Genomic DNA, 24,890 nt, shown 5'->3' on the forward strand with positions numbered 1-24,890 from the left:
ACTTTCTAGAACTGATACATATTAAAGCTGGGAAATGAATATACATGACTTCATGCATAAAACACAGAGGAGAAAACATTAACCTATCAGGGGAAAACATGCAAATATCAGAACAAAGGAATCATGTGTTCTCGAAGTTACATGCCAAACGTGGGTTGCTGACCACCACGGCTGGTTGTCTGTGTTCTCAGGAGACAGAGCAGCTGGAGCCACTTGCACTGCCAGACCCTGCCTGCCAGAACTGTACAGGGAAAGCTGCAATAGGAAGTACTAGTTCTTTCCTGGAAGCAGATTTGTCTCGTCCACCTTTCTTGTGATTTAAGGCTGTAATGGAAGTCATTTTTGGAAGTGGAAATGTTAGGCTGGGGTACGAGTCTGTCCAAGACCTTTTCGTGCTCAAGACTGTGAAGACCATAAAATGATTTTTTAAAGTTTGGAGTTGTTCAGCCAAATAAGTAAAACCCATGATTATGTCAGTGGTGTATTTAAGAGACAACCCTATGGCTGAATGAAGGGGGCTAAGGAGTCAGACCACGTTGACAGTGTGTTTGGCTGGAAGTGACTACTGGAAAAGAGAAATGGAAACTTGTTTTTTTAAATGAAGCTTTTTATTCAATTGTTTAATAATAACTTAACTGTGCAGACAAAAGGAGGGACACACCAGATGTCTAGAATTTTTACATTTGTATGGCTTGGGGAATAAACTTTTTCAGGAAGATGAAAACTTTGATTCTTAATAGAATTAAATTTCATACTGATCCAAGCCAGGATAGGAACAAAGCAGGAAACACATAATTGCAATATTCACAGAATAGGTTCTTCTTCATTAAGTCAGTTGTGGATGCTTGATCTTCTTTGGCTCCTCACTGTAAATGAAATGAGAGAATACTTAGCTTTCAGAGGTCTCTGAACAAACCATAGCATCTCTAAATATGTACATGCTAAATCACGTTTTATCTGGCAGCTAAGATTGCTTTATATTTGTGGACACATCAAAGTGGGATGGGGAGTTTTTTACTTTTCTTTCCTTCCATAGCAACAGTGGACAGAAATAGACACTACAAAGACACAATGCAAAATTGCTGGTTTGGTTTGGGTGTACAGTGAAGTTAGTGCATTTCAGTGGGTTCGTGCAAACTCTGTGTGCTTGTTCTTGTTCCATGGCAAATACAAGGCTGCATGGCACAGCTGAGCTTCCTTTCCCACCAACACAAGCTGCACCATTGCTGTAGGCTACACTCACATACAGGCATGCCTTTATTCCAGCTGGTACACACTATCTCTCAAGCCTGTGGTCACTTAATTGTTTTGTTGTGGCCTTAGCTCTTAATTAAGTGGGACTGAAGAAAATGTGTTCTAGCTGGATAGGTTCCAGGAATCCTGACCATGGAAATGCTGCCTCTCTTCTTGCTGTGGGGCTGGGTGACCTTGCCCACCATAGATCTGTCTCGCCCTCTGAACTGTGTGATTAAAAACTGCATCTTTTCCAGAGAAATGATATACTGAAATGCTGCATTACAATTTATTCTGTTTCTACTGTGCTAGTAACACTAGCAGTATCTTTAAATTGATTACCCTTTATTGGCATGTGCTTTGGACTGGCACATATCTGAGAGGGAAGGTGAACTGTGAATCACCTGGCTAACACCAGTTTTCCTGAGTGTGGCCCCATCTGCATAAATGAATAAATGTTGTCAGTGTAGAGCTGACCCATTATGTCAAAAGCAAGGAAGGAAGTGATGACCCTCGTGGAGAGCAACTCTTCAGTGTTTCTCCTGAGTGAATAGGAAGGTTGATTTGACACAGACTATTTCCCTTGCCATTCTCCTTGTTCTCAGACTTACCAGCAGTAAAGGTGGCTTGGAAACCAGAAGCTGTATGGGCACCATCTGTGATGAACTCTACGAGCATAAGATTACTAGAAGCAACTATGTCATTGGGTATCTTTGATCCACAGGTCTTGTCCATTAGAACTGGAGAAGACTTGCTGGATCCATCATAAACTTTAACATAGTCACCCTGACAGCCTCTAGTTTTCTGCAGCTGAAAGGCTTGAAAGTGTAGGGAAACCTGGAAGGAAAAAGAAAATCAGCTTTTAATATATAAGTATACTTCTTTCAGGGAATGTCCCTTCAAACAGACAGAATCTAAACTGTAGCCCAGCATGGACTAACAGACTGGAACTGCTTACCCAGCTTTGCCTCTCTTCCCCTGAGGTTGCAGGATTCAGATCTAATCACTGAATGCTCCCATGCTCAGGGTGCTTTGTCATGATTTTGCAAACCTCAAGCCCAACATATGGCAGTTTTTCAAAATCACAACTCTGCATTGTCTTTGCCTATACCTGGCTTAAGCACTTGAGAAGTAGAGACTAGTCTGAAATTTCTCTCATGGAGAAGATCCCATCTGGCAACTGCTGTACAGACAAAGCACAAGATGCTTAACACAGAAAGAAGTTCAGCCATATTTCAAGATCACTATTAACCTGATTACCTTTCTGGATCGGGTTCGGAGGAGCCAGACACAGTTGGTATTATCTGAATAATTCTTTGGGTGGTTGGCAGATGTCAGTGACCCAGAAGGTCCATCAAGAATAGTGCTACAGCGACCTGGGGAAAAAATGGTTGCTTCAGCATCAGGATTGCAGAAGCTTTCAGTCATTCACAACTACAATCTCTTCAGGATGGACTGATCTCTGTTTTCTGATCTGTCAGCATTCATTTCAGAGTACTGGTACATCTTGACTAATATGAGGAATCATGTTGTCCTAATTTTCACATAATGCATCAAAGAGGAAAGTAAAGTAGTGCTTTGAAAAGTGTGACTTTTATTGATTACATCTGCCATTTAGCAAGAGATCTCTTTCTCCACCTCTATAAAGAGTGTGAGAGGTTTCAGTTCACTGCAGTTGGTGCCACTGTTTTCCACTGAGAAGGGAAAGTTAAGCGATGTCAGAAGAGTCAAGCACAAATATGATGCCTCTGCAATGCTTAAATTCTAAGCTTAGGAGGAGCACTTGCGGTGCAAGAGGTAATACTTTATTCATCAGTTTTTTTCTCTTTGATTGAATAAATTTCTGTGATTGTATACAAAAATTTCTTCTAGCAGAGGTTAAATATAAAGAGTTCAAACATACAAACTTAGAGTTAAACATGCAAACTTAGAATGACAAACTTATGAAAACTGAACAAGGCAACATGAAACTGTTCTAGTTCAAAGGAGCATACAACTGTTTTGGTTTGGCTCAGGTCTTAAATATCAGCTGCCATGAGGAATGGTGATGTCTGGCTCTTTTGGGATTTATAATTGTCTGCTAAACTGCAAGAAACCAAATAATTCCATTGACGTTTACAATGTGGCAAGCAGTTAGTCCAGTTGCACAGCAGCCACTTATGTTAGTAGCAAATGTGCCTGATTTAATTTAGAGGCCATTTCCATTTTCTCACTAACCACAAAGTGCCTCCAGCTTCACCTTTGCATTTCCTCCCAGAGTAACCCTGGTGAGTACCAGGAATTTATGAGAACAGTCTCACAGTCTGATGAAAAACTGCTGTCTCTGCAACGTGCCCAAATCTGAGTTGAAGATAGTGGGGTGCCTTTGAGATACTTACTGCAGTTGTAAAGTTTGTTGATTTTGGCCACATCCAAGTTGCTCATCCCCTGTCTCTGTCCAATATGTACTGATCCATCAGGAATGGGTACAATAGTTGCTTTCCCAGTGGTATTGGTGAATGTGTATCTGTAAAAACCCATGAGAAATTATGTTCTCTAAGCACCATAACTTCTTTCAGGATTCAATGGCATGCTTTGGAGGGAGAACAAGAACTGTACATAAGCTGTTGCTGTGACTAATAGTGCTCTTTAAATAGGTCTCATTGAGATGTCCAGCAGTAAGCAGAGTCAATGTCCAGATGCCCTTTGATCCCAAGCCCAGCAGTGAAGTGGTCCCTAATAGGAAGCTAAGGGATAGTGAGTGTATCCCAGTCCTAGGGAGCAGCTTGTCTGAACTGACTCATGGTGCTTTTCTCAGAAGGTGAACGGGGGAAACCGGTAGTTAGGAGAGAGTTATGATAGAAACTAATTCTAATGTAAGATTTGAGTTCTGAAAATAGTAATGCCATGCTGCTACTTACGGGCCATAGTGCATTACTGAGGAGTAGTCATAGGGAAGACCCAGGTTATTGGAGTTTTCGAATTTCTTGAAGTCTGGTCTGTCAGCTGTAATATATGATATTGTACTTAGAGTATGCTTCCTACCTACTCCCTTCAGGGAAGAAAGGAGAATTGGGAGCAGTAGGACGTGTCTACACCACTTCCTACATTGAGGAGTTCAAAGTACTTACCAGGACTGATGTACTCCCACATGATCTTTACATGTTTATCTCTGTCACTTCGAGAGTGTTCATGCAAAAAGCCCAGAGCATGCTCGAGTTCATGCTGAATTACTCCTTTCCACATGCAGCCTCCTTTCATCACAGAGACAGTCTGTCCACCTCCTACTCTCCCATAATTGGACCAGCAGCTGAGAGAGGCATTGAACAACAACAGAAGACTTATGGAATTTTTATTGGTAGGCAGGCAAAGAGGCAGAGCAGAGAATCTTGCTTCACACCTCTTGTGGGAATGGAAGGATTCGTCATTCTCCACTATGATAGTCAGAGTGTACAGAGGCAAAAGTGACCATGGCTTATAAAAGAATGAAGAGTGTGATCATTGCTAAATCTTTCTGGAAGACTTTCATTAGCACAGAGGCTCCTGAATTCTGACTTTACCATTACTTTAACTCCCTTGAAATAACTTTTTTTTTTCAAAATGCTAAACACTGTATCAGAGATGGAGCTAGGATGAATAACACTTTCAAGCTAACAAATGTTGAACAATTTTCTCATAGGCTCTAATTCTGAGCTTGATGGGCAACAGTGTGATTCAAAGAACTGTTTATTTCATAAGTTAAAATCAGTTTACTTGTGTAAATAGGACCTAGAGTAATCAATGTATGTTGTGCTCAAGTATGCATTATACCACACAGAAAATGTGAGTTTAGATATTCTTTCCACCTTAATGGTGCTTTTCCATGATTTGCATTACAGTGAGCTCCTGATGTACCTGATGAGCCCTTGCACTAATAAGGTATCCAAGGAGGATACCTTGGTGCTGTGATAAAACAAAAGCCTCTCTGAGGTCACACAGAATCAGTGTAGGAAAGGATTGAAAAACAGTGTAGAAATAACTTGTTAATTTATCATTCAACTCACCCATCAGCAGATCTAATACTGAGGTAGTCACGTTCTGCCTTGCGCTTCACAAAATTAATACAAGTAAGTGCTTCAAACTCTGCCATGGCATCATGAATCCCTTTTACATGACTCTCCTCTGGGGAAGAAAGGGTTAATTTAACATTAGCCTAGGTTCTTTCTTGTTTTTTTGCTCAGTACTGAATTTTGTTTAAGATTTTAACAACCTGGCATGAGATCCCCTTTATCCAGGTATTTGTCCAAATGTATTCAGGTGCCTCTTTTTTCAACTTAATTATAGTGGTGATTTTTGATGTATCTCCTTATTAGACACTTCGAGACAACTATAGGAAGCTGTTTTGCTGATGAAAAGCAGACCATTGAAGCCCCACTGTAATAGGCATAACCCTTATAAAGGCAGGTATTCTGACAGACACCATTAGAGGGAATGGTTATTGTAGTCTCCAAGAGACCAGTCCCAAAACATTATGGATGCAAAACTTCCCAATTAAATTTGATCTTTTTCTGGTTCAGGTAACTTAAAATTTATCTGTGCTTGCACAGCACAAGTAAAACCTTAGAATTGATTTATTCAACTGTTTGTGTGCTCACTAGATGTAAGTTTCTCTCTGAAGTGTATTGGATAAAATCCATTTTAAAAAAATTTTGAAATTTAAACCCACCATAAGTAGGATCCAACACATAGGGAATACGAACAATCCCATCACTGGACTGGGGCCAGTTGCAATGGCGACAGTTGATGGCACTGCGACTCCTTCGGGGAACTATGTCACCTTCCTGCAGGAACTGAGAGCTGTCTGGGGAGAGAGAAAGGGTGGAAACATCTGAACCATAGATTGCTGGACACTTGCTAAGCACACTTGGAAAAACAAGCAGTCACAAGAGTAAGAATGATGTTTTACTTTGGTACTATTTAAACATCCATCATGTGACACTGAATGAATGGCATCAAATATCTCCCCAGGAAGGTGCTGGGAAAAAGCAAGAGGTGCCAATAAGGAAACCCAAGAAGGTGGGCAAACCAAAAGGAAGAGTGTTGTCAGGAGAAAACTGTAGGAATATTTGGTGTCTCTTTGTAAAAACTACTTCAAGTAAAGCTACTTGAATGTGTCTCTTTGTAAAGACTACTTCAAGTAAAGCTACTTGAATGACTCTTGGAGGAGAAAATGTGAGAAAGACAAGCTGGTAGATCAGGGAATGTTTGGAAGGATGAGGGAAGAGGAAGTCTTGAGCAGGGAGCATGGAACTGACTGCAGTTTATCTAGGAGTCTGTACTGCAAAGCCATATGATGACTGAATGCAAGCGATGGATGCTTCATTCAAGAAAAAGGCAGTTAAATAACAAAGCATCCAAATAGCCACATTTTCTCTTTATGTCCAAAGAATGACAAAGATATTGAAAACTAAAGCTGAAGACACTGTCTGAATAGTTTTCAGTTGCCTCCACACCTTCAGTACTGACAGAATAGTTTTGAGATGCTATCAGGCAGACCACACAATAATCCCAGTGGTATCTCTTACACGGTGGTGCCTAAGATGGGAAAACCATTTGCACAGATTGTGGTAAGACACTGTACCTCCCACATCGCCCCCAAAGAGCAACAAAGACAGGCCCCTTATAGACAGGGATTTGGTGGCATTACCTTTGTTAACTTTCAGAATTTTGTCAAAAATATCTTCGTCCTCCTCATCAGTCTCTGTAGGCAAAGGAGATTCTATGCAGAAATACAAGAGTATCACTTTCTCATTCCCAGGGAAAATATGAGTCCTGATTTTTAATCTGATGATGCAGGATTTTTCCAGTGATGCACGTAAAACGTACAGAGCCTATTTAGGGACTGGAGGGATGTTCACTCATGTAGGTGTTTGTTCAGTGACACAATCTTGAGAACCTCCCAGCTGTGGTTATTTTGGCATTAATCTAGTCCCAAGAGCCATTCTCCTTCAATTATTCCATTGTCTCCCCTTTTTTTTTCCCTAGCCATCATAGTTTAAGTCTCAGATGGCAGAGTTTTACTTCCCTATGCACAACTCTCACTCAAATCCCCAACATAAGATACCAGAAGCAAAAATGGACGGAGAGCAGTCCTGCTACTTCTTACTGGACATGATGACCTCTTGAAAAACCCTCGAAACCAATGAAACTGGTATTCCTGTTCCATTGGTCAGACTGATGTCCCCAGCTAAGCCCAGCATCAGTGACTCCTAGGCCTAGCAAGCAAAACCAGCCAACTCTGCGTATTTTGCAACAAGTCTTGACATCAATAAAAAGCAGAAACACAGGACCTCTGTACTTCTTCAAACCTTTGGAAGTGACTTAATTCAGGACATTACTTAAGCAGAGCTATTTTTAGCAAAAGTACCAGCTGAGGCCAAGGCCAAGCAATTAGCAAAAACCAAGAGACTTTGCTTTGCATGAAACACTGTGGTGAGTGCATTCATTTAAAATTCCTCATAAAGGTTAATTTGTGTTAAGCATGTGCTGTTTTCTGGAGTAACTGAGTAGATAACAATTAGTATATCCTCTCAAATGCATACTTGCAGATGGAGTAATACATACCATATATATCCTCTTGTGTAGTAACCTGCAAGAACAATACATTAGTATTATCTCACAATTTATAATATAACATTAAATTAAATAATATAACAAATAAATTATCAACAGCATCCAGGCTACCACTAGAAGTATCTTTCACCAATGCAGCTTTTATCTACTTTGCCATGTGTAAAGAAGTACCATGGGGTGGTAGATGTTCTTCTTTGGTACCTTGGCAAATAGGGATATCATAAAGGGAAATGCAATCTGAAGTGTGGACTAAGTTTCAGATACACTCTGAGGCGCTGTTGAGTGAAGAAGACTGTGCTGCACAGATGTGGCTACAGGTGGAGTACAAGAGTCCTGACCTTACTTTCCACAATGATGAACCCACAGTGATCAGAAGAGCTGAATTAGCTTTCCTTACCTCAGTAGGTTCTGTTGCTGCAAAAAAAAAAAAAAAGAGAGACAAGCAAAAGGGACAAATTAGATTCTGAATGCAACTTCACAGTGTTCAGTAGGATGGATCTCCTCAGCTGTGGGAATCCTTTGGCAGATCCCTTTGCATGGAGGGGAATGGAGCGCACTAGCTGATGCACAGGCAGAGAAATTAAAAAGATACTTAGTCAAACAGCTATGAAAATTCCTAGTAGATTGTGCTGAGAGACAGAATCCTGGTCATTTACCATCTAAGAATCAGCAAAGCATTTTATCAGCTTCAGTGTGGAAAAAGAAACACAAAAGAAACCAGTGACAAAAAAATGCTTTGTCCCCAGACTTCTCTGCAACAGGTGCAGGCTAACCAGCTCAACAATATCCTCTGGTTTCACAGTGTCAAAGAATAAAGTTATAACATGGGGTGGAGGCTATAATTTAGCATGAGGAAAATAATCTCAGCTTCAGTATGTAACTGACAGCAGCTTGGTATCGTTCTGGGTCCTAAGGTGCCTTTCTACTGTGATGCCCTCTGATTTTTACCAAATTTCGGATTCTAGACACAAACCAGATGTGAAAATCTGACCTGATGTATAAATTTCTATCTTCACTGTTATAATATCAAAAAACTTTAAAAATTGGAAGGACCTCCAGAGGTCATCAGTTTGTCTGCTTTCCCTAAGGCAGAAAGAGTTTTATCTAAATTATTCCTGCCCATAGTTTGTTTGACCTGTTCTTAAGTATGATGGATATGTTGCAAGCCTATCTGGCAATCTCTTCCAGTTTCCTAATAATTGCAGTCTTCCTTGTCAAGGTATGAAACAATTTTGTTTTTCCTATTCAACACTGAAACAGAGAACACTCATGTAAACAGTTATTATTTCCAAGCCCACCTATGCCCCAATTTTTGACCATATTCTTTTTCAATAAAATATATGCCAAGCTCTATCACACCTTGCAGCACCTTTCCCTTTTCATAGTTATTGCTCAAACACAGACTCTATCTAGCACCTGCAACAGAATTGCTTTTATTGAGCCAAAAATATTTCAGTCTGTGTTTTCAGACTGTTACTTCAGTTATATGGCAGTGGAAGTCCACTGTAATCATGGTGGTTTATTACAGAAAAGTTCAGTCAGTTCCCACCAGCTGCATCAGAGAGATCCATGGCATCTAAACACATTCTGCAGGGAGGCACATTTTTGAGATGGGTTGACCAGATTCAGAATTTATGCACCCAAGAGGCACTAGATTAATTGAGTAGTCAAAGTCAGTGGAAATTAGGCTCCAGATTCCTAGGCACATAAAGCCTGCAACTTCTTTTTAAAACCGAAATGAGACACCAGAGAAGGCATCTGCCATCTCCTTGATGAAATGAACATCTGGTGTGACAGGGCTTTCAAAATTATACAGCTCATTTTTCCCTTCACTGTAGATGCTGAAGGATGTCTCAAAAGGCACAAAAAGCAGTACCAATGATAAATTAAAACTCATTGTATGCATTTGTCCCAATAAACCTGCAACTTTGAGTCTGAGTACCTCGAACTTGAGCAACCATGCCCCTTGGTCCCTTCTAAATTTACTGAGCAGTAATTTTACAACATCCCTTTTTTCCATGCCATAAATGACATTTCAATAGAAGAATTTGTCAATTTTCTTTTGTCACTTGCTTTGACTATGTCAAGCAAATTTTTCCAAGGTGTCATCTTCTTACACACATCACACCCAGCCTGTTAGTTTCCTGCTGTAAAGTCTGCCTACAGTTTTCTTTCCATTGACCTCTGAAGATCTGCAATTTTCTCCTCACATTTTGCAAGTTAACAAAAGCTGTTCAGCTGAGCCTGTTCCAAAGCAGAACAAAGCAAAGCTTTCTTTGATGCCTGACATCCCTTTCTCTTACAGCTGCAATGAGGTAGGCAAGGAGGCAAATGATTAGCAGTCTTATTATAACATTCAACTTAATGAAAAGGTATCAAGATGTCTAATTAAAATTTTATTTTCAAGCCTGTGAAAGCACATCTGAATTAACCTAATAAACCATACCCCAAAAGTCTGTGTAAAGCACATCTTTGTGAAAACACATCTGCACTCAGCTCAATAACAAGTTATGAAACATAGCCTTTTTCAAAAGGCCTGTGTCAGTGCTTTCATATGCTCTAAAAACAAGTAAAAACCATCTATGTAATAAACAGTCAAGAAATAACAGTTGTTTTTAAAATACAGTATAAATCCTACTTACTTGCTGTGCTGTTTTCATAGTTCTCCTGCAAAACCAACAGGTAAAAGGCATTATTCTTCCATAGCTAACAAATGCAGCAACAATAGCATCAAAATAAGGATGAAAGGAGGAACTAAATTATTAGATTGCCCTTATTTATTATTATATTACTAATATATTCTTGCACGAAATTTATCAAAGTGGGCCTTCACAGCTTCAGTCCCAGAAGAACAGATCAGCTAGAAGATGGAGCACAGCTGTATGGAGCTGCTCTCACCTGGATAGGGAAGCCCAGAGTAGCGTGAAGCAGAAATGCAGCGAAGACCAGGAACCTCTTGAGATCCATTGTGCAGTGGGGACAGACCACCAGTGCGAGTCCTCACCTCTGCCCGCCCAGGAGCGCTGCCGCTAGATATACCAGCAGAGCCTGCTCTGCCTGGCCTGAGAACTCCTGCCCCAGCCAATGGGAATCTCAGCAGGAAGTGAACTTCTTTTGCTGCCTCAACAGCCAGTTTAGCCTCTGGGCATCTCCCGGTGCTGCGCTATCGCTGTCACCACCATCTGTAGCATCCCCAGGCCTCCCGCGGTCCTTCGGGCTGCTCTCTAGAGCTGGCTCAGCCTCGTGCTTCTGCTGCCATGCACTTCCTCTGCTTCTTGTAGGATCTTTCCTGAAATGTTCAGAGGAAGCCCTTGTTCCTGGATAGCTTTCCAGGGTACTGGATTGTTAGGATTTCAGAGGGTAGGTGACTTTTTCCTTTATGTCACTGAGATTATGGGAGGCCGTGACAGTATTGTGCTGCTTTGAAATGTACAACACATGGTTACTCAGTGAGCTTATGACTGTGTCTCCCCTGAGAGGACACCCTTCGTCTTCTCACCTTATGGTTCTATATATAGAGATTTTTAGTTTTTCCTCTGTGTTTCTTGATGTTTCACCACATCAGGAACGTCTCCTGTGTTCCATTATTTCTGGCAGTCTGACAGTAATAGGTGTCCCTACGAGTTTTGTGACCAGCAATCAGAGAGGCGGAAAGAGAGCAGCAGCATAAGCAGCACTTACTCATTTTGAGAATGATTAACAGATTTGCTTTGCAGGGGTGCACTTGTCCAGAAATGGATGTAGGAAGCAATGAGCAGATCTAGCTAGGAATGCTTGTAGGAGGCAAACCAAAAACCACTGAGCCTCCTATCACAGCAACCTCTTCTCACAGCAAAGCTCTGCTTAGTGAACCATTTGCTGAAGCTGCTGTAGCTGGGAAAGAGTCTGGTCTCTGATACACTTTTGCTTTGTGTCAGAGCGCGTTTTCCATGCATGGAAAAGGAAACTGAATCATAAAATGCACTGGTTCTGTCTCTAGAACATGCTAGTGCTCAGATACCCTCAGAGTGAGTTTTAAACCCACTCACACTGTTATTCCTTATTTCTGTATTGAATAAAATGTTCTAGAAATTCTCCATGTTGGTGAATGAATCAAGAAGCAGCAGGAAGCTTTCCATCTATTTGTCTCGAAATCATACCCAGTCAAGAGTAGGAGTTAGATGGAAATGCGGTCTGAATTGTGTTGGAGGGGGTTACTCTTTATTTTAGTGATGGAATATTCGCAGTGCACACTGCTGACTAATTTAAGAAAGTCTGGATTGGCGAAGTCAAGGGATAAACTTTTGTCACCCCCACAGGGAGGCAGCACAGGGGGATATTACTTTTCCTTTTCTATCTCTGCACACTGGCTGGAGGAATGTATGCCCTAGGCATGGGTTAGTACACAGCAGGGTAGCAGATGGACCTTGTGACCATGAAAGAGCATCAAGCAGCCATTGTCCGCATGCTAATCCTGCTGTGTGTCCTTTGTGCACATAAATGTTCTCAATAAGCAGTGCTAAGTGTCTGTTTTTAATATTTATGTTTCAGAGGCATGAAAATCTTCCTTGTGCTGAAGCAAAGCTGTGCAGCTCTGGTCTGCAGTGGGACAATGGTTCTCCATGTTTCTCATTCAACACAAGGACAAAACAAAAGTCCATGATGCCAGATACCGTGGCATGCCAAAACCATACCAAAAACACACTGCAAAATGGGGCTTGCACATAACCTGCTTCCATTAGAGTTATGGGGGGAAAAAAGGAAAAATCAGACCACTCTCAGGGAAAACGAGTCCAGGAGAAAAAGGAAAGATAAGAAGTAGTGAGGGCATAAAATAAACTTTAAAAGCAAGTTAGGAAGGTTGGTAACCTTAGCATCTTTGTAGCATGTTTTTGGGAAAATACTACTCCTGGATGAACTGATTATCTGCATGTGCTCAGGAAAGAGTGAGGGAACTGGGCTGGCAAAAATGATGCAGCATGTTTTATCCTAAACATGTGACTATGCTGGCATACTAAACAGTCCATGAAATAGACTGCTGCATGCCACGTTTTTCCATAAGCTAACAAATAGTGCTGATGGTGGAGATGGCTATTTGGGATCAAGGATGTGGCTATAAATGCTGCAGCTGGCAAAGTACACAGAGCAGAGCGAGGGGAAGTGCTGGCACTCATGGCTCCTGCCAGTTCTGAAGATCTTATCACCTTTGGTTTGTGCCTGGTATTTAGATTCAATGTTTGGTTATTTTCCAAAGTGTGGTATTCATGGGGGGAGGAATTGTCAGCAGACCTGTTTTCACTAGTCAAAAAACACTCTAATTTATTGAGATATTGCAAAAATAGGACATAGTTTTACTAGCTAAAATAAAGCTTGTACCTCTACTAGAGAAAGTGTCACAGAAATTGTTTTGAACCTTTAGGAACCAAACAAGGACTTCACAAAGAGATGCTCTCTTTGCATGCGTACAAGAAAAGCATGTGGGAAATGTTGTCAGGCCCGAGTTCTCCTGTCAGTATATCCCAGTTTCTGGTGGACAGTAGGGACTCCATAGATTTTGAACATGTGAACAACTCTTAGCAGGTGTCCAAAACTAATAACAAAATGCTAAGAAGTACTTGGACAGTGTCATAGTCTGCAAGAAGTCTTCAGCAAAAATAGCACTTCTCCTAAATGACCACTACAAAACTTGGAGTTATGCCTGAGGACATAGGCTGGTTTGCAGAAATCTGTAGGCATAACCAAGAAAATAATACATCTACACACCAATTAAAAAAAAAAATATTTTCTCTTCTGTTGATGTGGGAATTCACTGCAAATGTACATAGTCAAAATCAAAACAGCAGATGTATAAAAGCTACAACACTTCTGAGGAAATCTTTCAGATTTTGTTCAGTCATATGTCATTTAGTTATATGTGTAATATGGTTATTCTCTTTGGAATCTTTCACTGTAAACAGCTCCCAAAATATAATGTAAACCATCAAGATTTAATTGGGGAAAGAAATTGCACTAATTTCTACTAATTGCTGTATCATAAAATGCAGGAAAAAAATAATTCCAGGAACTAATAGAAACCTTTATGTCAAACAGCTTGTGGAAGTTATGTGATAGTTACCATAACTGATTCATGGTAAGATAGTTACTAATCTTGAAAGTTTAAAATTGTCCACCTTTACCAAAACCAACCATTGAAGCAATGGTATGGACCACAACACATAACTGAAATTTCTGTGGATTGGCATCACATGAATAAACACCACACAATTACATATGCAATCTGGGGTTAATGGCAAACCTGAACCAGGAATATATTATTTTAGCTAGAATTGCTCAGTATCCTTTCCCAGGAATGTCTGCTTTGTGCAGCATTTCAGTATTTTGGCTCACTTTCATTTGGAAAAGGAATTCTGGCTTCCACTGACTTCTGGGTTCATGAGCTATGAACCCCTGTCCTCTGGCCAGAAGTCTGCTGCAGTGCAGTGCTTTCAGCTCAGTGCTTTTTGTCTCCCCCTCACTAATTCCAAGTGCCCTAATCAGACAGAAATAGCTTCCTTTTCTGTGGTGTCTTTATGATCAGATACTTTTCAGATACAAATCAGTCCTCACACAAGCTTTCTCTGTGCTGGCTTAAACGACTTTCAGTCCTTTAGTCTAATAATTCCACTCTTCTTGGTTCTAGAATTACATTTCGATTCCTTCCAAGTTGCCTGGACCTTTTTGGAAGTGCAGTGATTAGGAGTGGACAATTTCAGTGGAATTCATGTCAGCTGCTACTGCACTTTGCTGGTGAAGAGTAGTATTATTGAAGTGCTGGCAGCTCCTGAGGATTTCACAAGTAACCAGCACAGACTTCAAGTGCCTATATTGGAGACTGACACGTGTTATGAAAGACAGCTCTAGGCAAGTCAAAGTGGAGTTAGAAGCTGTTTTCCAGTGCCCAAGACCATACCTGTCGCATCCATAGATTTACTTGTCCTTCATGTCCCTCTTCACACTTCTTTGGATCCTACCTCCCAGAGAGGACCTGGAGTTGTTGGGATTCCTGTTACCTTTTCTGTTTTGCTTTCAATTTTTGAGAGCTTCCATGTCATTGCTAACACCATCTGGACCAATGAATCCACGTGGTCTGCAGGTTCTTTAGCAAAACACTGACACATCCTCCATGATATTATTGACAAGCTCCAGCTGCAGTCCTAGCCCTGACTGTTTATTGAAAGAACCCAAACCTAAAATGATGAATATTGGCTTGCTATTGGTTAGTCACTTTTCTATTCAAAGAGCCAAACCTAGAAACTTTAAACTTCAGTCTGTCATCAGAAGAAGGACAATGAAGAAAAAGATCTTTTTTTTGTGATAGATTCTTCTTTACAAAAGAAAAATATGCAGTTAGAAAAAAAACTAATAAATATGTTGGAATAGTCAAAACACTGTAACTTCTAAAATAAAAGTTGAAAACAAGTTGATTTTAATTTCAAAATCTGATTTCAAGGCCAAATTTAGCAAAGCATAATCTAGCAATTAAACTAGCATTTTTTTTTGTAATGATATGTGGTCCAATGGCTATTTGGACTGAGGGATGGGGAATGGAAGTGATGAAACTGGAACTTTAATTTGGACAATTTTAGTAATGAACTTCTGATTGCCTTGAAAAAAAACAACAAATTCCTTTCTTTTATCAGGAGAAGCCATCTGATTTGTCTGCTGCCCTTAGGTGAAGAAAGGATGGATCAAAGGGTTTACATGATGTTTCCAGCCTGCAGAGCAATGTTATGCTGATTGCAAAGGAATCCATGTGATGGGGTAAGGTGCAAGTTGTTTGAGCGGTGCCTGGGGTCATTTTTGGTCTCTTTGCCCTCTGAAGGGAGACACGCCATCACCCAGTGCTGCCCCAGCTCGGGAGATCTCCTTGTGACAGATTATGAAATGCCAGCCAGCTCCCCTGCTTGGTTTGATCTCCTGTGTCCTTTTGCTTACGGGGAAGCTTTTGCTTACAGTAACTGTGCCATGAAAGTTACCCTTGTGAGTGCTTGCTTGGCAATTTAACTGAGAAGAAATTTCTCATGTCTACCTCTCCGATGAGTGCATGGGAGCTGCCTGTGTGTGCTGTAAGTGGAAAGCACATCTCTGCCTCTGTGGTACACAGATCTGCCTGATAAAGAGTCCATTGGTGATTGGGTATTGTCCCTTGCTCAAATATCACTGCTCTGACTTCTTTTTCCTTTCTCCCTCATCAGAAAGGCTGTCTGTGCTCTCTGACTGTGCTGCTTGTCTCAATACATGTCTCAATACCTTTGCTTGTTATTCACATATTGGCTTCTCAGCTGTCCTCAGCAGGATTTTTTAATATTTCAGTGGGAGTCTCGAGAAGGCTGTTTCGCTCTTACTGTTCTTTTCTAATGCCAGTTCCCTGCACAATGGGAATTGCACCCATTCACCAGGTTAGCTTATGGCTTGCTTTGCTTCTGGGACGATGATCTGTAGCTCCTCTCATGTCTCCTGAACAGGTGAGTCTGGACACTCTGCCACTTCTGACTTTACCTGGACGCAAGGAAAGTACTTTAGGAAAAGAAAGCACAGCTCTTACAGCCCCTGTTTTGTTTTACGCAAGCTGCTATCCAAATAGATACTAGTGGCTAAATATTAACATTGGAAAGATTACCTGATAATAAACTTCAAAGTTATTAAAACAAAGAATCTGCTTTCATGTTCCATGAGTCTTTTGCCAAAGAGAGCATTTGCCTCCAAAGAAGCAACCAGTGATCTCTAAAGCTTTGACCAAAATAATTGATGCAGCGTGGATTCCCGAGCGTGCAGGACAGCCAGCAGTGTGTTTTGCTCAGTGTCTGTTGTGAGCATGTAACCAAAACCTGGTGGGCTTCAGACAGCCACACTGAGGGACATGGTCTGGCCTGGGGGGCGAGGGTCCAGACTGGACCAGCAGGGTCTGCCACCCTGCCAGGTCAGACAGCAGCAGAGCTGGGGATAGCAGGGAGAGTGACTGGACAAGCAGGTTTGATGCAGGGGATGCTGGAGCAGCACCAGCAGAGCTGCAGTGGGTAGGGAAGGAAGGGTGGGAGGCCGAAGGCTTTCCTGCTTTGTGTTGTCAGTCACTGGGGTGGTTTGCACAGCACAGCCTCCGCTGGGGCTAACCACCCTGTCACCTCTCATTGCTGTGGTTTAATTTTTACAAGGAAATAATTCACATTTTAAAATCTACAACTGCAACCCATGATTTAACCATTTAACAGGAAAAACACCCTTCATCCCTTCTCAGTTTCTGAGGGCTACCCATTCCTGCCTCTTTCTCTGTGCCGTGCAAGGACTCCTGTTAAAAGCACATACAAAAAATGCAGCACCATGGATTTGCCCTTCCAGCAATTCCATCTGGAAAGAAAATAATTTTTTCCCCCATTCTGCAGCAGGAGGAGCTGAATGTATACATATGTCTGCCCCTCTCTCCCCCTTCCACTACTGATTTCATTCAGGCCACCAGGAATTTCAGGATTTTTCACCATGGGGTCTAGAGGATCCTGGAGCATGAGGATGCCAGTCTGTTGCTTTCACTGTTTGGGGAAGAGTGGGCCTAACAGAACCCAGAACAGAGGATGGCTGCTACCCAAACCCTGAATTGTCTATCCATGATGCTTCCCAAGGGAGCTATGGCTAAATTAACCTTGGCTTACAGCTGTGATTACATTAAAGAAAAAGCTTCCACAGGGGCCTTTCTTTCCCACTCATCTGCAGCAACTATCCCATTAGTTATTGAACACATTAAAGGCACACTTACACATTACCTACAACTACAATTTCTCAAGCCGTTACCAGGGTTCCCTCTGTTGCTCGGTGAACACATTCCTCAGAGTACATGCAGTTGAAATAAATTAGAGAGGCTGCCTTGAGATTTTCTGCTAAAGAGAAAAGCCTATCTATGTTTTCATATTTCATTTATTTTAGATTTATCTAGCTAGCTTATAGAAACATGCATGGCCAAACTTTAATCTGAGTGTCTTCGAGTCTAGCCTTTTGGCTTTAGATTCATCTTTGCTAATGATTTCAATTCTCCTCAATGAACTCAGATTTGGCTCTCAGTTTGCAGGTTTGTATGCAGGAAAACCATTTATTTGTACTGGAAGATTTGAACTGCAGTTCTGTTTTCTTACAGGGATGGTTCTGTTGTAAATCTGCACATGATGCAGCATGAGTACAGCAACAAATCAAGGTCAAGGCACTCTGAGAAATCTTCTACTTAGAGGTCTGCTTCCATCCTTTGCACATGTATTTGCCTTCTGTCTCTGATAAGAATATTACAAACAGGTTCTGTGTGGACATTTGTATTCCTCCTTTAAAAAAGTAAATTCTTTTTGTAGGAAATTGAAGTCATGAATGATTTGGAATATTCAAAGTGGTTAGTCTCTGCAAATGAGAGAAGGGTGGAGTATTTATTACTTTCTTTATTCTGATAATCTCTTCTGATCTTGAAGAGAGAGAGGCCCATGTGATACTCATTTTGGACCATCATAAAAAGGAGAAGAGAATGTAGAGCTCGTCTCTCCAAGAATTTATGAGGGCCATAGAGGCAGTCTCTGTGGCCTGCCATTAAATGAATTATGGCTGTAGCCTCGGACCATTGCAATTCTGGTATCTTAAGATCTGTTGAAAGAACAAGGACTAAGGTGCTGGTTTGTGTGATGACATAACTGAAAAGAACAGTAAAATGCGAATAGAAAAAAAAAATACATATACCAAGTGGTCGAGTCAACCTTTTTACCCAATAAACCAGAAAAACTCTCACTTTTTTGCCCAATCATTAAACTAAGTGGGCAGCAGACTCGCTGACCTACTGGTCCTTACAGGAGCAGGACCACATGCATCTCTGCTCATGGGTGTACTTGATTAAAGCACTCACAGACTGAAACAAATGGGGATGCTCTTTGCTGTCACTGAAGACACTTGTCCCAAATTAAGAGTTGTTATGAGACAACGATAACTTTTCCATACTCCAGTGTATGGTTACTGCAGCACATGGTTATTCTAGGGTGATTTAATGAAGCCTTTCATTAAGGAGCATTTCCTAAATTGTAATGTGTGCGTATGTGGCACCACATTTGGCAGAGACTGGGGTCTTGTGCCTTGCCTTTTCTCTGGCTGTGACAAAGTGGGTTCTAGAGCTTCCTCACAGATCATTTGTATGACCCAGTAAGCACTGTGCATTCTGCTGTGTCTGGAACAAAGTTACCTAGATTTTCAGGATGTTTAGACCATCTACATAGTTGTTATAAAAAAAGAAGTAAGTATGAATCACAGTGTGGTTTCTGTGCCCCCATCATTTCCTGATCACTGCAGAGCAAGCCAGACTGCGTAAGATGTTGTAGGCAGCCATCTCTCCTACACACCTGCCATGCAACTGCTGAAGATTACACAACTGTCCCTGTTCCAGAGACAGGGGCCGACCTTTCCCTCCTACTGTCTGGTACCAAATGTGTCTCAACTTTGAACAGAAATTTTGACACAAGATTCATGTATTTTGCCACAATTTAGGTGAAATGCAAAATTTAAACTTGGTTGGAACAAAACCTCTTTCTCTCCTAAAGCATAGCTTTGCATGATTTAAACTTCATCACATATTTTTGTCTGATAATGCCAGGAAACACCTTTGGTGGAGCTGGTACTTCAGAGGAGTTAGGCTGTACAGACAAGAAGAGCCTGACAGTGACCAATAAAGTGCAAACTGCTGCTGATGTGATACGTGTCTGTCATGCTGGGGACATCCAAGATGTTACAGGCTTGGGTAATGAGGGCTTTTGATATGTAGTGGTGTGAGAGAAGATGTTGGAAAGTGAAGGCAACTTGCATGGGAAAATCATGAGTTTTAATATGACCCTGTTAGACTTAAGCTCATTTGAAATCTTTTGGAGGAAGACATCAGTGTCAGCCTGAGATTTCACATTGTAAGAAAACAGATCAGTCAGATGTTGGTATGGGATCTGTAATCTGCTTATGAAATATGACAGTGGGAATAGATCAGGAAAAGACTAAGTGGAGATAAGGTACAGAGAGAAGAAGAATCATCTATCCTCTCGATAGATAGTGGACTCTCATATGGTAAGGGAAAGGGAAGACCTACAAAATGAACAGATAAAAGCAGGAAGAGAAAGAGGAGGGAAAGGTTTATGAAAGTAGAGGGAGAATATAACTGAGTTTTGAAAGTCACAAGTGTGTCCAGGAAAAATGGACAGAATGAGGAGGCCAGTGTAAGCAGTGAAGTAGAGACTGTGGCAACCAGAGTGGAAACAACTGAGTCAAGTAAGGGAATTTGCACTAAGGGTTTTACTCTTCACCGTAACTGTGTCAGGTTTCGTCCTACTGTACCCAGAGAAGAGCCTCTGACCCACTTTGCAGATTTGCAGTTCGAAGATTATTTACTCTGGAGTTTATTACATGGGATCAGCTAGGGAACAGCTGAGGACACAGGGCTTCAAGTCAGGGAGCCCACTGGGGAGAGGACAGTCTTCTGAAGTATAATTTGGTCAGTTGTGAAAATTAAGGAAACAATTTCCTAGAGCTACTGAAAGGACCACACATGGGAGGGCTCCTTTCAAATTTGGGTGTAACTTTTTGAGTCTTATGTTAGGGGAAGCTTTTGCCCCAATGACTTTGGAGAATGTAAGTTGTGTACAAAGCAAGTACAGCCCTCTGGGGCAATCATAGGCAATGCCCCTGTGATTTCCACCACAGAAGTGCCTAAATCCTGAAGGTGGTGGCTATCTAGAGATCATTTAGATTAGGCCTGACTGCAAAGCACCAATAACAGTGCTGGCAGTAGTGTAAAATGTGAAAGACCTACTGCTCTATTTCTCACTGGACAACATCCATTCTGAGCAGCAATTACCTGTCAAATCTGACAAGGATGAGGTCAGATCTCACTGTGATGTCAATCTGAAAGGCTAAACATAGCATATATTTCTGCAAAAGACAAAACCAATTCCCTGTCTGAACTATTTCAAAGGAAGGCATGGAGGCTGGAGAGATCACAGCAGTAGAGGAGTAAGGATACTGTAAGCCCAGACCCAGCCACTCTTGCACTTAACACAGTGTCAGTAAACTCAGTGAAAGGCAGCTATCTTGATAGCTGGAGGCTGTTTTCTGAAAAGGCTGTTTTTGTAGAGGGTGTTTTTCTCTCGACAGGAAGGTCTGGCTACATGATCTTATGTGCCAACTCATTTTATCAGAGTGCTCGCTGAAATTTGTATAATAGCAGTGTCATGGAAAAATATTCCAAAGCCAGACAAAATATTGTGGGTCACAAGGAATGGCTAGAGGTGAACATGAACAGAATATAATTTCTAGAGTTTGGAACTGGAAGATGTGAATCTTTCTTATCCTCAGTTATTTCCTCCTCTTTGTTCTCCGTCTCTATGTCAAGGAACAGGATGAAACAACACCATCCCAGGGAAAAATGTTCCTATATTGTTCTTGATATCATAAGGACTAAGAGTGATTCAACATTAGGCACTAAGAATTACCACTGCTAAGGTATTTGCAGCTTCTACTGATGGAGGTACCCAGCAAAAGACCCCAATGCACATAGTGAGCAACTACATGGAGCAGACCAGTTCCCAGTCTGTTCACTGTGCCTTCCTGCCTGTGCCTCTTTGACAGAGGGAGGGGATACATGAAAACTTTCACTGAGACTCAAAGGAAGCATGGAAGGAAACAGTAAGAGACCAACAGCTACTGAGAAACTGCAACTTTACATGAGTCAGTCACTCAAAATAATGTTTCCAAAAACCAAGCTCATTCTCAGGGTTTTACCTAAAAGACATAGGAAATACAATTTGTATGGCATGTGATGTCTGCTAGAATAGCCACAGGCGTCTCTGACCCTGTGTCCTCTGTCTGGCATGGGCCAAAAGTGGCTGCCTAGAAAAGCACATAAGAACAGGGAAAACATATAGGATACTTCCCCTTTGTTTTGAACGTGAGTCCTACTTGACTCTTCCCTGTAGTTCTTATACTGGAATTGGGAAGTTGATCCCTAGACAGTTTCCCCCATACACTCAGGATTTTAGAGACCTCTTCCTTCATCCCTTGCAGTATCTCTTTCCTGGGCTGAGGAGCTGTAATTTGCTCTTTCATTCCTTTACACAGAACCTGTTCTACACCTTGAATAATTTGTTCTGATCCATCTATGTACTTTTGTTTGTTTGGTGTCATCCTATTCTAGACTGGAAAGGCAAGGCCTGCATATAACATTTAAGGGAAAAGCAATCTGCTCCAAAACTGGAATTAACTGACACAGAAGCAGATGCTGCTTTGTCCATTTTGCTGCTAGTTTGACTCTTGAACTTCAGTGAAAAACATGACAGCCTTTTTGGATGGGTCTTCCTGCTCTTTCTCTGGAAGTTTTTCTGCAGTGACAGTGATATCTGCAGTCTGAGAGGCAGTGGGATGAGGAGCCAGGTGTGGAAAATAGAGTCTCCGGGCTCTTCTGCTTGCCTGCTTGGGCTTTGTAACACAGTGGTACCTCCTAAAGACCTGTTGTAGTTATTTTTTTTCAGAATGCTTAATACCAGTGCTGCACATGCTCCAACACAACTCCCATGGAATTTTGCCATGGAAATGAGCACACAGCTCTAGCGTAAATCTGGCCACAAGTGCCAGGTTGGGTATAAATTAAATGAGAAAAATCCCATGTAATACTTGTGCATATTTCCAGCTGCTTAAACTGTAATATCAGACAGTAATTTGGAGTCATATTTTTCTTTAGCTACTCCTTCTTTGGAGGGAGACACATATAAAAGCCAGATGTGTTCAGTATGTAACCCTGATTCATTACCAGAACAAATCTTATCAGCAACCTATTCACAGTTCATTTGCAAATAAAATGGTGTTGTCCTGTACTTAAAGTACTTTACAACAGTACTTTAAAGTCAAGGCTGACATGAAAGTGGATAGAGCTAAGGCTTTATAGGCAACCAAAATTCTTTAATTTCCTGGCTTTGCAGCCTTAATATAGCTGGAGATATAATTTTAACTGAAAGTTAAAAAAGATCCCAAAGCTTTTCTCTGCAAAGTATCCTTTACAGCAAAAAGTTGAAACTCTGGTATGTTACCAACTCTAAGCAGAAACTGTAAGAAAAATATTGTCACCTCTAGGAGGCAGCAGTTTATCACAAATACACAATGTGCACTCTGGTGTCTGGCACTTCGGAAGGTTTTGAAGTTTCTCAAATCTCCTGTGGTCATAAAAAAAAAAAATCTAGTGGAAATAAACGTACACTTGCAGTGGAACTACCTGCCCAGAAATAAGATCTGCTTCTCCAGTCAATCAAGAGCCAGTTCTCAGATTAAAACGAGATAGGCACAAAGTGAGCTCTATTTTCCTGGATTTTCAATAGCAAATCAGCAGAGTTCAATGGAGAAGCAGGATATCTATCTGAGTTGTTATCTGCTCTCAGCAAGATACCCTCCCTCATACAGGAAAGCATCTACTCATTTCCCTAATTGGGCTCACACTTAACCTTTTGTCTGCCACTTTACCGAACAACATTCTCCTTTCAGTTGCATTTCCAGTGATAAATTTTTCTTTCTTTCACCTGGGTCTGTCCTGAGCTGGGGCTGACATTCTCTTTCTGAATCCCCATTACTGAGGTGCTGAGACTTCACACTGAAGCAGTTCACCTGGTAATGCACAGATACTGTTTTTCTGCTGGGCTTTGTGGTATGATGTGACCTTCTAAAGCTGCTTTTCTCTTTGCAGCTGGCCCTTTGATGCTCTCAGAGGAACTGTGATTGTTTGAAAACTTGCCTCACATATTAACACTCTCTTCACATCCCAAGTGGGCCCCATATACACATGGAACAACACAGGACGGCACATCAGTAGTGTCATTGGTGGTTCAACATCAATATAGACCACAACTGAATAAAAACAGTCCCATAAAAACAACCTGCACAATACCAGTCTTGATTTCAAAACTAGCGGTGATGGATGACCCTCTGCAATCCCTCAGAGATGGCTCCCATAGAAATTATGTCCACTGTTGGAAATCTGCAACATGTTTCCACTCTGAGTTTATGGCTTCTAGCCATTAGCTCCAGGTAACTCATTGTTTGCTCAGTAGAAAAGGACCTCTCTCATCAAAGGTTTGTTCCACAACCGGGTCCTTAAGGACTTTGACCATGACACCCCTTAGCTTTTTCATTGATAAATAGACTGACCTTCTTGAGGCACACTCTGATCCACAGCCTCACACCCCTTAATTCATTCATGTGGTGCTTTCCTGAACTCCCTCTAATTTTCCCAATTTTCTAATAGTGTAGCATCCTGCTACAGCAGTCACACCAATGCCCAATTCTCACGCTACAGGCCCTTCCTATTCCTCCCCAATGTTTTTTTCTCTTACCTTCCTGTAAATCACACTATCATTCCTGACTATCTTTGCTTTTTGGCCCCTTCTCTCTTCTTTCTAGTATTGAGTCTTCTACCCTGTCAGTATTCATCCAATGCTGCTGCAAGGGTTGCAAGAGATGTACCACAGTCAGGTGTACAGTGGTTGCCGATGATAGGGGGTACATGGCAATCTCCTGAAACAGGTAGACAGCCATATTTTTTCCATAGATCTCCTGAGTTCCACAGATCTTGGTCTCAGGACAGTGTAGTGTCCCAGTACAGAATCATTAACCACAAACTCTACACTGTATCCATGCAACTAGCTGGACCCTCCATGGTGCTAAATCCTTATCGTCATCCTGAGGGTAGAAATGTGGCAAATGACTCTACACACAGCTGGCAGGTATTCCTGTAAGTCTGGAGGTTCCAGGAGTTCTATATCCATTATCATCAGATGAAGCACCACACCCTGAAGCTCATTTTGTTGAGGTTGATCATTGTATAGCTCCCTTTTAGAAACCGATTCTTTGTTCTTCCCCTAATTACTTAATTTACTTGATTTATATCTATAGGTCTGTTTCACTGACAGTGATGGAGGGACCAAGCCCACATTCCCCTCACAGATCTTCCTTCTTTATTTTCTTTTTGCATATGAATATGTAGAGACAACTGCTTTGTCTTAATTCTGCTGCAA

At 41.4% G+C, this 24,890-nt stretch overlaps 1 protein-coding gene and 1 long non-coding RNA gene across 2 annotated transcripts; one reads left to right on the plus strand and one right to left on the minus strand.

The window, feature by feature from the left end:
- Window positions 1–598: 598 nt before the first annotated feature.
- On the minus strand, window positions 599–11,004 carry LOC104696115 (astacin-like metalloendopeptidase). Its single transcript, XM_010410285.4, has 13 exons — window positions 10,723–11,004; window positions 10,467–10,491; window positions 8,222–8,238; window positions 7,816–7,840; window positions 6,899–6,970; window positions 5,918–6,052; window positions 5,256–5,373; window positions 4,344–4,522; window positions 4,134–4,218; window positions 3,612–3,739; window positions 2,494–2,609; window positions 1,845–2,070; window positions 599–866 (listed from the first exon to the last, which is right to left on the minus strand). Exons 1-13 carry the CDS (start codon window positions 10,789–10,791, stop codon window positions 832–834), a joined length of 1,230 nt encoding a protein of 409 aa, XP_010408587.1. The 5' UTR covers window positions 10,792–11,004; the 3' UTR covers window positions 599–831.
- Window positions 11,005–11,109: 105 nt separating this feature from the next.
- LOC120410146 lies at window positions 11,110–16,720 on the plus strand. Its single transcript, XR_005602107.1, has 3 exons — window positions 11,110–11,184; window positions 15,483–15,603; window positions 16,308–16,720. It is a non-coding gene; the product is annotated as an uncharacterized LOC120410146 (long non-coding RNA).
- Window positions 16,721–24,890: the final 8,170 nt, after the last annotated feature.

This window comes from Corvus cornix, chromosome 5 (genome assembly GCF_000738735.6).
Source record: "Corvus cornix cornix isolate S_Up_H32 chromosome 5, ASM73873v5, whole genome shotgun sequence".
NCBI lineage: Eukaryota > Metazoa > Chordata > Aves > Passeriformes > Corvidae > Corvus > Corvus cornix.